General features: G+C 38.5%; 1 protein-coding gene across 2 annotated transcripts in view; it reads left to right on the forward strand.

The window, feature by feature from the left end:
- The first annotated feature begins 1200 nt into the window (after nt 1-1200).
- Nucleotides 1201-13442, forward strand: part of aff4 (AF4/FMR2 family, member 4) — a 29395-nt gene continuing 17153 nt past the window's right edge. Inside the window, exon 1 of one of the 2 annotated variants that reach the window (XM_085470710.1) lies at nt 1201-1504. Coding sequence is in view for 1 of the 2 variants with exons in the window: in XM_085470709.1 (XP_085326835.1) it covers nt 8838-8854 (17 nt within the window). In the remaining variant the exon portion in view is untranslated. Of the gene's footprint in view, nt 1505-8345; nt 8855-13442 lie in introns of those variants that run through there. The other variant, XM_085470709.1, reaches the window with a different exon arrangement.

Consider the following 13442-nt stretch of genomic DNA (forward strand, 5'->3'; position numbering starts at 1 on the left):
TAAGTTTACAGTGCGTATTATGGCCAAACATCTTCACTGTGTACTGATATGTTTAAGGAGTTTGCTCTTGTGGTTTGTTTAGATGCAACTTTGCAAACTTAAGCTGAGCTGGCCTGTTCTTGTAAGAGAGAAGCTTTCTCCGGCAACCCTTCCAAACAAGACATACTTGTTCAATCTTTTTGTAACTGTACTCTCATGAGCTTTAACATTTAACATGCTAACCAAGGCCTTTAGAGTCTGAGATGAAGCAGGGTGTACTTAGTTTCTCACACGTTTTGGTTTTTTGACTCAATTTTTGATGAATAAATAATAACAGTGTAATATGTCACGTTTTCAAGTTTAACTGAGGTTGCATTTACCTTATTTTAAGACCTACTAAGGACCAGATGTTATTTTACATTATGTCCTGATGCCTGAAACCTTAGAACTGAAAACGGATCCACTTCCTTCTTTTCATTCTATGTCCATGTCAGGCAGTATTAGTGGGAAGTGCTGTTGTCTTCAAAGATAATATAAAATCTTGTAAAATTATTGTTTTTGTAGTAATTAAAATATAAACATAGTTTAGCATCCAACACAGACAGTCAATAAGGTTACAGGACACCCAAAAGCTGCTTTGAGCCTTTTAACCAATGTAATGTCAGTTTTTGCTGCGTATAGGCACCTGTAAAGTCAGACATATTATTGCACATCCACTAAAGGTGTGAAGTTGGAGGCAGAGTAAGACATCACAAAGTAAGTCATTGTTTGAAAGATTAAAAATGAATCATATTACTATTTAAAACGTATTTACTTATTAATCATAGACGCGGGCAGCTAAATCTAGATAACTAGGGTGTGTGTTGAAGATTAGATGAGCTATGAATTAAAAGCAGGGTACGGTTTGTCATAACCTGCTGTCCATGGTACAATCAGGGAACAATGAAACGTGATTTCCTAAACGTCAAAGTCTGGTCAACCTTGCGCGTCACAGAAATGCTGCATTCACACCGAATGGGAATTACATAGAGCTATCCGAGGGGTACGATAAAAAAATAAAATAAAACTCGCAACTGCTAAGAAGGCTCAATCGTGTTTTTAAAGACATCGTCAGCGGTGCTGACGTGTTAATTAAGATTTACTTTATGACAGTGTTTACTGTGTCGGATGGTGGGATTGACAGATTTCCGACAGCGCAAATGCACCACCGCTTTGCCATCCATGCATTCAGTCCTGTCTGTGGTGGTACCTGCTGGCTGCTTAACTTAGCTAGCAGTCTTACCTATCAGTTCAGGAGTAACAAAAAAATGAACGCGAGAGAAAATGATTTTTATTTTGTTTCCCTCTCGATGTGTCGTCGTGTTTTAAGGAAAAGATGAAGACCATCCACTTGGTTTTAGTATTTTAGCCGTTAGAGCATTTTTTTTTCTGAATCCGTTTTGCGTGTAACTGGAAGTGGAAAAGACAAAGAGAAAAAGAGCTTTCCAATAGCTAGAATGGTTTGGGCCTAAAAAGAAGACAAGAGGTAAGGATGCCAACTTTGATGGAAGACGTTAGTTGGTGTTTTACTGCATTAGAGGGTATCTGATATTTGAAGTGAACGCTAATTAGAATTTCGCCAAAAAAAACCAGTAGCTTCAGGGCTAGCTAGCCTAGCCTTAATACGCTACTAGCAGGGTCCGGCTAGCTAACGTTATGCTAAAGCAGATATGCAGGTAGTCGTGTAGGTAGCGTGCTAGCCAGTTGCTAATGATTTGGTTAGACATTGTACCTGCTTTGGTGTTCTGGTGGAAGGAGACTTTAATTATTCGATGGATGGGAAGGGTAGATGTTACTTTTATACGTTTCTATGCAAGGAAGTAGGGGAAAATATCGCGGTGATAGGAGTAATGTTTTTGTTCCTGTCATGGCAGCTAACAGGTCATGACGACTGATGTTTGTGTTTATCCGTGGCTGACATAACTTGTACACCTAAGTTTGCTCTTACAGACGGCGGCATAACTATATGATACTACACGTGCAAATGATAAACATACTATGTTTCCTTTGCATTTGAAATACAGACTATTCGCTCTCCATTAAAAAGCATCTGGGGAATCAAACAATGAGACATAAGTGCTACTTGTTTGTACTTTCTGTGCTAGTTTATGGTCGTTTTAGGTAATCATTGGCTCTTGATACTCGTTATTTTTCGCACAGTGACGACGAGCATAAAGTTTTAGGTTCGTATCCTCCTCCTTTATTGTATTACTAACTCCTAGTGCCACTCCTTGCTGTGTCCAGTCAAAGTCTTTATTTGCATGGAAAATCAACACTGGGGAGAAGGGCAGCACAGTTAATCCGAATGTATGCTTTGGTTGAGCGAAGGATCAGCTGATGTGCTTTTCTAGGAAGCCATTTTACGTGCCATAGTTAGGGGGGAAGGGCCAGAAAATGCGTGATAAGTCCAGAGTTCCTCTTAACACTTGTCACTGGTAGTTCATGCACGCATGTGGAGGGATGGGCTTGACGCATGGAGACAAGGAAAGTGCAACCAACTGACTTATTATGGTTGGCTGCACTTAGTCGGGAGGGGGGACGAGTTCATGCCCTAAGGTCATGAACTCGTTCACGGCAGGTAGCTGTGAACCGGCTCAGCAACTTTAGTCAGATGGTGGATGGAGCAAAAGCTGTACTTGAACTGTGGTTGCAGTTGTTGATTTGTTGTTATGTAGACATAACAGGAGTGTTGATATTGCAGTCGGATTCAATTATGTCAGAGAAAAAACTCTCTTCCCCCCCCCCCCCCCCCCCCCCCCCCCCCTCATACAGTGGAGTGAGCTGCAGTACTTGGCTGGTTTAGGACAACTGCTGTTTTATATTCAATAATTTTCTGAAAATGCCAGGCAATAGTGCAGTCTGAAACTCCAGCTTCCACTCTAGAAGATAAACAAATAGTAAATAAAGTTGGGGTTTTTATAGCAAAAAATGGACCTTTGAGAGGTGATTATACACTATGACTAGACTACATTACAGACAGCTTTTAACAAATAATGAGTTTATTGCATTAGTAAATTACACCTCATGTCTCACCGACGTGGTGATTTTCCTCTGGTACAAGGCTAAAACCTCTTCTGTGTGCGCTGTTAAGTAGTTTAACTACAGTGTAGCCCTTGGTTGGCGCTCTTACTGTATTTTAATACACAGAAGGTCACCCACTTGTTTGACTATACAATTGAAATACTCTTAGTAGCAGCTTGAAACATAATGCCATCACCAGGCTTGCTTGAAGAGCTGTGTTGATGGCAGTAAGTTAGAAAGCTGAACTGAAGTGTTGGCGCTACTTCAAAGGTTGTAGACAGAAAATTAATCCAGGTAAAACATGCTATTTTAAACTGTTAAAAATAGCTCATATATGTGTCATGCCTTTGTTTTTAAATGAAAGTGTTGAGCAGAGAGATAAGGTTGATGCATGTGACTGTACATTGTCTGGATGTGATAGTCTTTGTTTTGGGTTTCCGGACACCGAAGCACCAAAGAAAACCTTAAGCATACTTTGTTAGTTTAAAAGAATCTTTAAAAAGGGGGGAAAGGGTTCCTGGAGCAGCGATGTAAACACCTTGTTGGCAGTAATGTGTAAATGTGCTACTGGTGACGCGGCTTACTGTGAAATCCTCTTCACTTCCTGTTTGGGTTTTGCTGTGAGGCTTCAGTTTAACAGTTTCCCCTGTGGCCAAGGCGAAGGGCACACATTCAGTCGAGATGTTATGCGACTTGTTTGTCTGTTCCAGACAGAGCAGTGCATGCATGTTTTCTTTGGCTTTGGCACACCTATTGTACATTCCTGATGTACTCCACTGTTGTTTTGCTGGCTGGATATTTGGGAAGTGAGCAATGTCTAGTTTCAGACTGTTCAACTGCAGCCCATTGTACACAATTTCAAATCTGAGCACCTACATTTGAGGAAAATTAATCCAAAGCTTAGAATTGCCTCTTTAGCCACAATTTTAAAGAGAAAAGCTATTCTTCTGTTGATGATAGAAATGGTTTTAAGGTGTTGCGCTTGTCTGGTTTATGCATTGTGCAGATGTTACAGCTTTTTAGCATTTACCTTTTCCTCTTTAACCTGACCCAAAGTACAAGTTAATTGTGTGGTCAGCTAAGGTTTGTAAGTTTCATAATCAAATCTTATTTCCTGTACAAAGAGAAGCTTGTTGAGAGTAACTTGTTTGAAGGCTCTTTCTGAGTCTGCCAGCTTAATTAGCCCGAATCTAATCAGACATCAGCAGCTCTCTTTTTATCCCCCAGTACTGTTGCTCACGCAGCAGAGAAATATGCTGCTCACTGTGTCCTGACCTCATGCATCTGTTCTTCAGCTTTTGTTCTCAGCGATGCGAGTTAAACTCTCATGTGGCTTTACAGTCCTGTGAAGGTGAAGCTCATTAAGGCCATTTCATTTCACAGATCTGGCATAGATTGGTGCTGTGAGATACTGCTTTATAATACTATTTTTAAAGTGGAACGATAATAGCCTCAGTCTTTTTCGGTGGCAGCAGTAATATGTCTCAAATAGTAGTGAAATTCATTGCCACAGTATGTTCTTCTTGTTTTGTTTTAAGCAGGATAAGTGCTTTGAAGGAAATAACAAATGCATTAGGAACAGAAACAGAAACAAATCCCAGAGTCAGAGGTATGAATTTATGCAATACGCAGATAAAATGTGGATTTTGTAGATTTATATTGTTAAGCGTCTTATGTAAACATTTTGCATAAATAATTGTCTACATTTTAGGGCTCAGCTGCCAGTTATTTTCATTATTGATTAATCTCATGGATTTATGTTCTTTCTTTCTTTTATAAAATGTTGAAAAGTGCTTTGTATATATTTACACCCATTTCCTTGGTGATGCTTCAAATGTTCACATCAACAAGTGTGAAACCCAAAAAAGCTGAAACCAGCACATTTTTGATTAGAAATTACGAAAATTTCCGCTCAGTGCCCTTATCAAAAATATTTGCTGATTCATTTTTCGACAGCACTTCAGTTAATTGGCTTATCATTGCAGGTTTTCACTCCTCCATTTAACCACAACTGAGCCTTTATTCTAGCTACGAGAGAGTTTAATTGGATGTTTGGAGGTTAGTGATAGACATTTCAGCTTTAGATGTAGTGCAGACTTTTCTCTGAGTAATACAGCTGAGACTGATGGATGGGAAATTATTACACAGAGAGAACTACAGTCTTGTTTGACCTTTTATTAACTTCAGGAAATCTTTGCATGTTGTTACAGTTTTAGTTTGCAAAGTGCTTGCTGTTTTAAAGGTTAAGATTTAGTTTGACTGGATAATTGTAGTTTCTTTAAGGTAAAAAATGACTAACTAAGGAATGGTTTATTCTTCGGTAGATTGTTTCATCACACTAAAGGAAGGTCTGATAGACTCAAGATGGGTAGCTAAAACCTTATGAAATGCATATTCACGAAATGGCTTCTTCTCTCTCTCTCTCCCTCTCTCTCTCTGCGGTATAATCCATGTTGCTTAAATATTATTCGTATACTGCTGCTCAGTCTGCTGAGTTAAAAATCGTACAATAGATCAGAAGCAGGTTAAAAATGAAAAACCTCTTGACAGGCTTGTGTTGTGCCTTCTGAAGAGCTTGAATGACGCAGATCCTTTGGAAATGTTGCCAAGATAACTGAGGCTTGGGTGTCATGTTCCACTAACAATGTGGCCTAAAAAGTACACTGAACATTATGTTATCTGTGTCAAACCTGCAAGTGAGAGCATTTCTTTTGTTTCTGAGTTCACGTGACAATGTTTACCTAGGTAAAATCCAAATGAGCTTTCGAGCCTGGTATTTTTTAGCTTTGTTTGTAAGAGTTACTCTAGATTTTAGAGTGTATATTTTACCTACTGCTTTACTTTGCCTACTAGATACCTAAGTTCTTTAGAAGAGCTTTAGAAAAGCTTTAGAAAATGACTATTTTAAGTGTTTGTTTTTTTTAAAAATCTGTTTCACAGTACCATGAAGAGACTGATTTACCGTTTTGCTCTTGGTAAACAGCTTTACTGAATGTTAAACATAAAAAGCTCCTAAATTAATATGAGTTAATTAGCTGTGTACATGCACAACAGTCTCAGCACTGAGCCTGTGATTGGTAAATGCTGCCAGTTCCCTCTTATTCAGATAATGCACGCCTGCTGAGTGGAGGCTTTCCAGGCAGCGAGTCAGTTCAAATGCTTCAATCCTGCTTTAATGAAAGGACATAAGCAGTTGTTTAGAGAACATGCCAATCAAGACCCGAGACTTGTTTTGATATGCTAATTGGAGCTAATGTGCAGCCACATAGAAATATTGAATTCTTTTAATTGAAGCGGGAATTTAAGATACTGCCCTCTTCAAAAATTCCTCATCTGCACTTTGATATAAAAGTCTCAAGGAAAATCAAGCCCTTTTCTTTCCTCTTGAAATGCTGATACAGAAATATGGCTTGCAGGGTTTTCTTAATGAAAAGTATTGCATGTTTTAGTGATTGAAAGCCACTCCAGTTTTTCCCAACACTTCTTCTTAGTCTTCTTGCCCTAGCTGCATGTGATTTTTGCCTGTAGTCCTCACCAAACAGCTGGTATAGAGGGCAGGTTTGCTGCATTTGAATGGACGCTCCCTCTGGAATTCCTGCAGTCAGCAGGTTTGCTTCAAAAGCACTGGGGGTGGTAGTGGTGGTGGCACTGGCTGTCCATCTGCACCTGCTACAGAATACTTTCTGTAGAGCAATCTAAGGTGCTGTAAAGTCCTGGAAACCAGTTATGATCGATGACACTTGTAGTTTTGCTTAACCAAGACTCACTGAACATGCAATATTTATGTTTTAATATCCAAAATGAATTGATGTACATACAGCTCATAGCTTTTAATACAAAATTAGAGCCATTTGTAATGTGCATAGTAAACCTTTTGTTAACATTTTCTACTTCATGAGCCTGGTCATTGATTAAATCCTCCCAGGGTAGTACTTTGCTTCTATTTATAAAAGTAGAGGGCATATGTAATTGCCGGAAGTGCTGAGAAATGACAGACTAACACACTGTGCTTTCAGATTCAGCATGAATGGGAAATAATTCCAGCCAGTACAGTATCTCTAAGAGCGTAAGCCTGATGATACAGACATGCAGCTGTTGGCAGGACTGTACAGCCTTGGTATCCATTGATGACTATTTATATCAGCTGTGTCTATTATAAAGTCCATCAAATGGAGTTTCCCAAAGTTTGGAGACCGGCCTTCGTTTTAATACTTTAAATAACGCCACAAGCAAACAGCACAGCGTGCATCATTGTGTGTGGGGAAGAATTGGCACAGTCAGCATAGAATTAATGTAAAACTGTCATAATTTATGAGATTATTGAAGTTGAATTTCTCTGCAATTAAATCAAAGCACCCTCAGATAATGAGGGCAAAACCTTGTAAAGATGTGATCAAATTCAGATATATTTTTGTTGAAAGCAATAAATGAATGTTTAACACTTGTACCTAAAAGCCCGCCCTTTAATGTTCTTGATTAATGATAAACATCTGCTGAAAGTCAAGAACACAAGTGGCATCATTTTGTCAGCTTGTGTACCAGATAAAAATCCTCACAGCTTGCGGTGATGCCACACTTGTCAGCATGTTTCGTCATCATCTGAAAAAGCCTCATGTTTGTTACACCCAGCATACTGGATGCCTAAGCGCTGTGACTTTAACAGGCTGCATGGGTGCTTTGCCCTGTGCTCCAGGGCATAGTGGGGGGTGGGGGGAGGTTGTTGATGGAAAGAGCAGCTCTGATTGGCTGGGTTGTGCTGAGGGCCGTGACATCACTTGGAGGAGAGGCTTTGCGGTGTAAAATAACATCTCCTTTTATGGGAGGAGGTGGACTGTGCCATTCTCGGAGAGAGGTGAAATTTATTCCCTTTCTCGCTGTTTCTTCAGTCCCGTTTTCCTGTAGATGCTCTAATTGGCCAGCATGGCGGTTGTGGAAATCATTTCCTTAAGGCCAAGCTCATTAATTTCCTTCGCAATAATCCCCTTTTTAATTTTTCACTCCTTCTTAATTTTGTGTGTAAGAATAGGGTGTAAAAAGGTTCAGTAAGACTAGGTGATCTTTTAAGATTCCTTAAAGGTTTAATTAGTCACCCCCCTTTTTTTTAAAAAAGAAAACAAAACTGTGTTTCTATTAGTGTTTCAGCAAGCTTTTCAAATTGATGGCTTGTGCTCCTTGCTTTGTTATCTCAGATTAAATTATTCCTCTGCTACTTTCTGAGGGGTTTAAAGATTAAAATCAGCCTAAAGTGCTCTCAGTCAAACATCAGGCACTCTTCTATAAAAATAGACATGAGAAATTAGGTCTCTTATCCCTAATTTATCTATTGCATTCACTCCAAACATTTAAATAGCACAAATACCCTCGCATTTATTCAATATTAACCTCTTTCTTTCACCTCACTTTTCTCATTTTTCATGCATGCTTTATCTTCAAAACAGAAACAAAAGCTGCTGCTGCTTTCTGTAGCCTTCACCTCGCATGTGACCAACCCCCGCTGTTTGCCAACATGGTATTTCCCGAGAACAAGCAGTCGCCTCCCCTCCCTAAGTCAGAATTGTCTCCACTCCAAGGAAATACACAGTACCTTCCAGTCGAGTAAAGAAACTTTAGTCACATTCTTTCAGCTGGACGCCCACAGATACATCTAGATTTGAAAAAGAGGGGTCAGGTTTTCTTGACTGGAGGTGGTTTGTGTGGAAATTCAGGCTGACAAGTCATGACGAAAATACTTCTGAATTCCTGGGAGATCCTGTGAAACCTCCTCCCCTCCTTTTTCCAATGTTTCAGTGGTTGGGGCCATGGCCTCTCAGTCAGGGTAAGAAATGCAGAGCTATTTAACTGCTTTACTCATTTCGCTTGGTGTCTGGTAAGACTAAAGCACATAACTTTATCCTATTGTGAATACTTGAATATGACAGATGAGACATGTTTGATTTGCCTTACATAATGGCTGTGTCCCAGAGTGATACTGAGAAAATCGTGGGGGTTTTTTCCCCTGTTTTTTGTTTGTTTTTAAAGATGAGATCTGACTGTTATGTGGTACTTTAGAACGAGACATACGAGCTGATTCATTTAGGTACAGAGTGATCTGCCTTCAGACTTTGACCTTTTCAGTTTGGCACAGTGTTGAATGGCTACAGTAAACCTAGCTGGCCATCACACCTTCATATTAATAAATGTTCTTTAAACTTAAAACTTTTTTTCTTATTGTTAATCCATCTTATTTTATTGGAATAGGGAGGGGAGTGGCTCAAGGTTTGGATTTAGGCTTGGTAAGTCAGGAAAATGCCAATCAAAGCTCACCTATATGTGCATCTTGACTTTAAAGTAAGGTTTTACTTGTTTTGAACACAACACAAGTAAATGGTGGTTGAATTTATTCTCGATTAGTCACATTTTATTTGTATAGCTTGCACTTTTAGCTACTGATATCTGAGAAGTATATACAGTACGCTCTTTTTGGCCTAGGTCAAATTGGAAAGGAAAACCCTTTATTTTGTAAGTCATAAAATTATTCATTCAGTTTGAAAGTGAATAACAATACCTTGTGACGTGAGAGATGGGTTGATTTGGAGGAATTATGATTAACACCATCCACAGTGTTGGTTTAGTTGCTTGGACATGTTGAACACAAAACTGTTTGTGGAAAACCAGCTGTGTGTGCGGTAACAGTTTCACTTCTACAGAAATAAATCCATGCCTTTTATTTTGTGGATTTACTCTTCATTCACAATTTAAAAATCTTGATGTGTACAGAAAGGCATGGTGTTTTGCTCGAACTTTTTGTTAATCATATTTCTTAATTAAGAATCAGGGTCTTGGTTTGGTACTCCTGAGGCCTAGTTTGCGTTTAGAGGCAGGTCTAAGACTAAACTATAAACAGATTGAGTGCAGAGGCTTACCACATACGTGCCACATGGTCATATCATGTCACCAACACTTGTTTTTCATTCTTTTTTTCTGTTTGGGTACAGTGAGTACTTTCTCAGTTATTCTGAAGCCAAACTTAAGTTTTCGTGAATAGGACCATGGTAATTTCTCTGAAAGTGTGATTTTTTTTTTTTTGATTTTTTTAAAGTCAATGAGATTTTTTTGGGAAGAGTCTAAAATTAAAGCGTACTACAATTATTACTAACAATTATTAGAAATGTTAGAAGTTCAACAACCAGGAGGCGCAAACAAGACAGTTGAGCCTCCTTGGCTGTTGAGTTTCTCTCGTAATACTAAAGCGTCACACCCTTTTCAAATAATAACAAATAACAGCTCAGGTAAGTTAGTTGGCAGAATGGAAATGAGCTGTGTTTACAAAGGATCCTGCCTGGAGCCTTTGATCAATTAGCACTGTGGCTTAATCACACATGCAGGCCCGCACCCACATTACATCAACAAACTAATATACATATATACACACGTGTAGTACTAATACTGCTGGAGCAGATTAAAATCACCCTTTTATCTAAGCAATCAAATGTGCATGGATGTAAATAAAGTTATGGACAGCATTTATAGCAGGAGGCCATGTTATCTGTAGATGATAATCATAGCTACTTCAGTTTTAGAAAGTTTGTCATGCAAAGTGTGTTGCTAGGATTTGGGTTTTGTATTTCCAGCCTTGGTTCTTGGCTGTGCTTTAAGTCAAGAGGTGATCATGATGTTAATGGTATGTTTCATGAAATAAAGTTGACTTAGTCGCTTCTTTATAAGTGTGGCTTAATGAACCCTAGCCATAGTGGATTAATCCCTATACCTTCTATGAGTAATGCGTCGGAGTTGTCATTACTCATAGATGTCAGGGTTGATGATATAAAACGGTTAAAGGTCGTGTTAAGAAAAAAAAAATAGATTGGTTGGGAAATTACTGTTTAGACTAACTGATGAGCTTTTCTAATAGTTCATTCAAAGCTTGACCAGCATATGGGGACAAGGTTTAGTCTGTAACACAGTTTATTTATCAATTTAATTTTTTATGATTCATCAGTTCCTCGTAAGTCTCAGGTTCCAGTGTACTCTCTCGCCATTTGACTTCCCTGTGTATAAAGAATTTCCTCATCGTTGAGTCAGTTTCTCATCCACTTCTTACATTTTTTAGTCATGCTTGGGAAAGATTAGAAAGACCCTGTGTGTAGTTTTGAGAATCTACAAGGAGGCCGGATGGTTGCTGCTTAATCGCACTGTGTCAACAGCCTTACAATCATTGTTGTCACTGGCAGAGCTTGAAGCTGTCGACTTAAACCGGGAGGCGACACGCCTGGATGACAGCGTGCTTGTTTCTATTTTCAAACCTCTGTAGTTGCTTTCTGTTAAACAAAGTGCACAGCAGAGGGAAGTCACATTTGTTTTTTTGGCTCACTGCACCTATGAGGTGCCTGATTTCTCCTCTACCAGAGCATTTTTGGTAATGTTTTAGAATGGCTCTGAGTTGTTATCGTGATAATGTGTACATGGATATATTACATGTCGCAATGATGTTTGTCTCACTGGTGTCAATCCATACATCCGATCAGAGGGGTATTGCCCTTATGACTTTCTCCTCATCTGATTAAATAATACACATTATGTTCAGAAGGAAAACACAGACTACGGGGTGTGTTTATTTATCTGTAGGGGACCCAGTGAGTTCCAGCTAGTTTCATAGCAGATAATTACAGTCTATTTTAACTTTGTCATTCATTGCAAGCAAACATCCAGCACACAGTCCACCCAAAATTACCAATATTTTAAAAGCAATCAGGTTCTTGCAGGTTACAAGAAAAAATTTGTGATTTGATTGCTCTTAAATGTGGCCCGATCTTTCATTTTAGTCACACAGTCTGCAATAAACACATTTACTTTCCGTGACTTTATTTAACACATTTAGTCATAACACTGGAAAAGCCTGACAGTTTTTTGTTGTTGTTGTTGTTGTTGTTGGGGTTTTTTTGGGGTTTTGTTTTTTTTTTTTTTCAAATTAAGTGAGCTTTTGAGTTTGGTAAGTTTAGTAAGATTCGTACAAACTCATTTTATAAAATAAAAGTGTTCTGAGACTGTTATAGATGTTATGAGACATGACAAAAAGCTGTTTTAGTTGATTAATAATTTTGGGATGGCATCTCGCTTGGGTTAAGGTCAGGACGACATGCTCATCTTTGTTTTCTTATGCTTTTGAGTTGTCGCCTTGTTGCATTCATTATCCTTTCCTAAGCTTTAGGTCATGGACACAGTGTACTTTCTAAACCATCCATCAGTAGTTGTAAAGTATCTAGGCTCTGAGGTAGCAACTTGGCCAAAACCATCATGCTCTGTCCACTGTGCCTCGCTATAGTTGTGCATTTTTCCCAGAAAATTACATTTTTCTCATTTATTATCCCATAAGGATTATTTTATTGAAGAGATTTTTTTTTTATCAATGGTATACCTTTCTTATTCAGTGGTGCTTTTTTAACCTTATTATATATTTATCGTCAAGGCATTGCTCACAACACCAAGTCTTTAAGAGGGAAACCTGCAAATTAGTTTTGGGTGATTTCCCTCCCCCTTGTTTAGGAAGAACCGATAGCAGGTGGAGGAAGAGGTTAAACTGTACTACTTGATCTACTATACTGTGCTCCCCAACCAAAAGAAATGCAGCTTTCGCTCAGAGAGAAATGCTTTCAAGTTTATTTTCAGCTTCCAGCATGAAGAGAAAACAAACTAGTGCTAACTGAAACCCTTGATCGCATACAACAATGAATGGTTTAACGCATTGTAATTAGTGACTGCAAGTAGGCACTGAACCACTAACCTTTTGTGTCTGTTTTGTATATGTTGGGGTGTGTTTTTTTTTTAATTTATTTTTTTTTTTTAAATTAACAGAGATGTGTACTTAAAACAGTAATGGGGCAGGTTGAGTTGAATTTGCAGGTAATACCGGTAGTGTTTTTATTGAATACATTAAGAGGAAAATAAGCTAAACTGTTGACGTAATTGTCAAACGCTTGGTGATCAAGCTGACCATCTTCGACATCTGAGATCCATCAGTGCAACATTTGCTTTTTTTAGATGCTGTTAGAAAAGAAGTTAAATTGTTTTTGATAACCTTCTCAAAGTTTTTATTTACATTTTTTTTTTTTTTTTTAAAACATGTTAGTGGTTCAGTCAGATTGATTTGTACCCTTTGGATTTACCCAGATCTCAATCATAAATAACAAAGTGCTCGCAAACGTTTCCTGCAACTGTTGATGTTTTGAGATAAAAAGTATGTAAACTGCAGCCTTCTCACTGTGTGAAAACATTGAATTGGTAGTTTCAGCTGGGGGCAAATTGTGCTGACCATCTGTACAAGGAGATTATTTGCAGATGAAGTAGGGTACTGCACAGTGTCTAGACTAGGCTAAGCTTATTAGAACCTACTTTCTCCATAGGTCACAACTTCCCCTGTTTATGAT

The sequence above is a fragment of the Copadichromis virginalis genome, linkage group LG10 (genome assembly GCF_057382275.1).
Source record: "Copadichromis virginalis isolate Kocher_CV1m ecotype Utaka linkage group LG10, C_Virginalis_male_GT1.1, whole genome shotgun sequence".
Lineage (NCBI taxonomy): Eukaryota > Metazoa > Chordata > Actinopteri > Cichliformes > Cichlidae > Copadichromis > Copadichromis virginalis.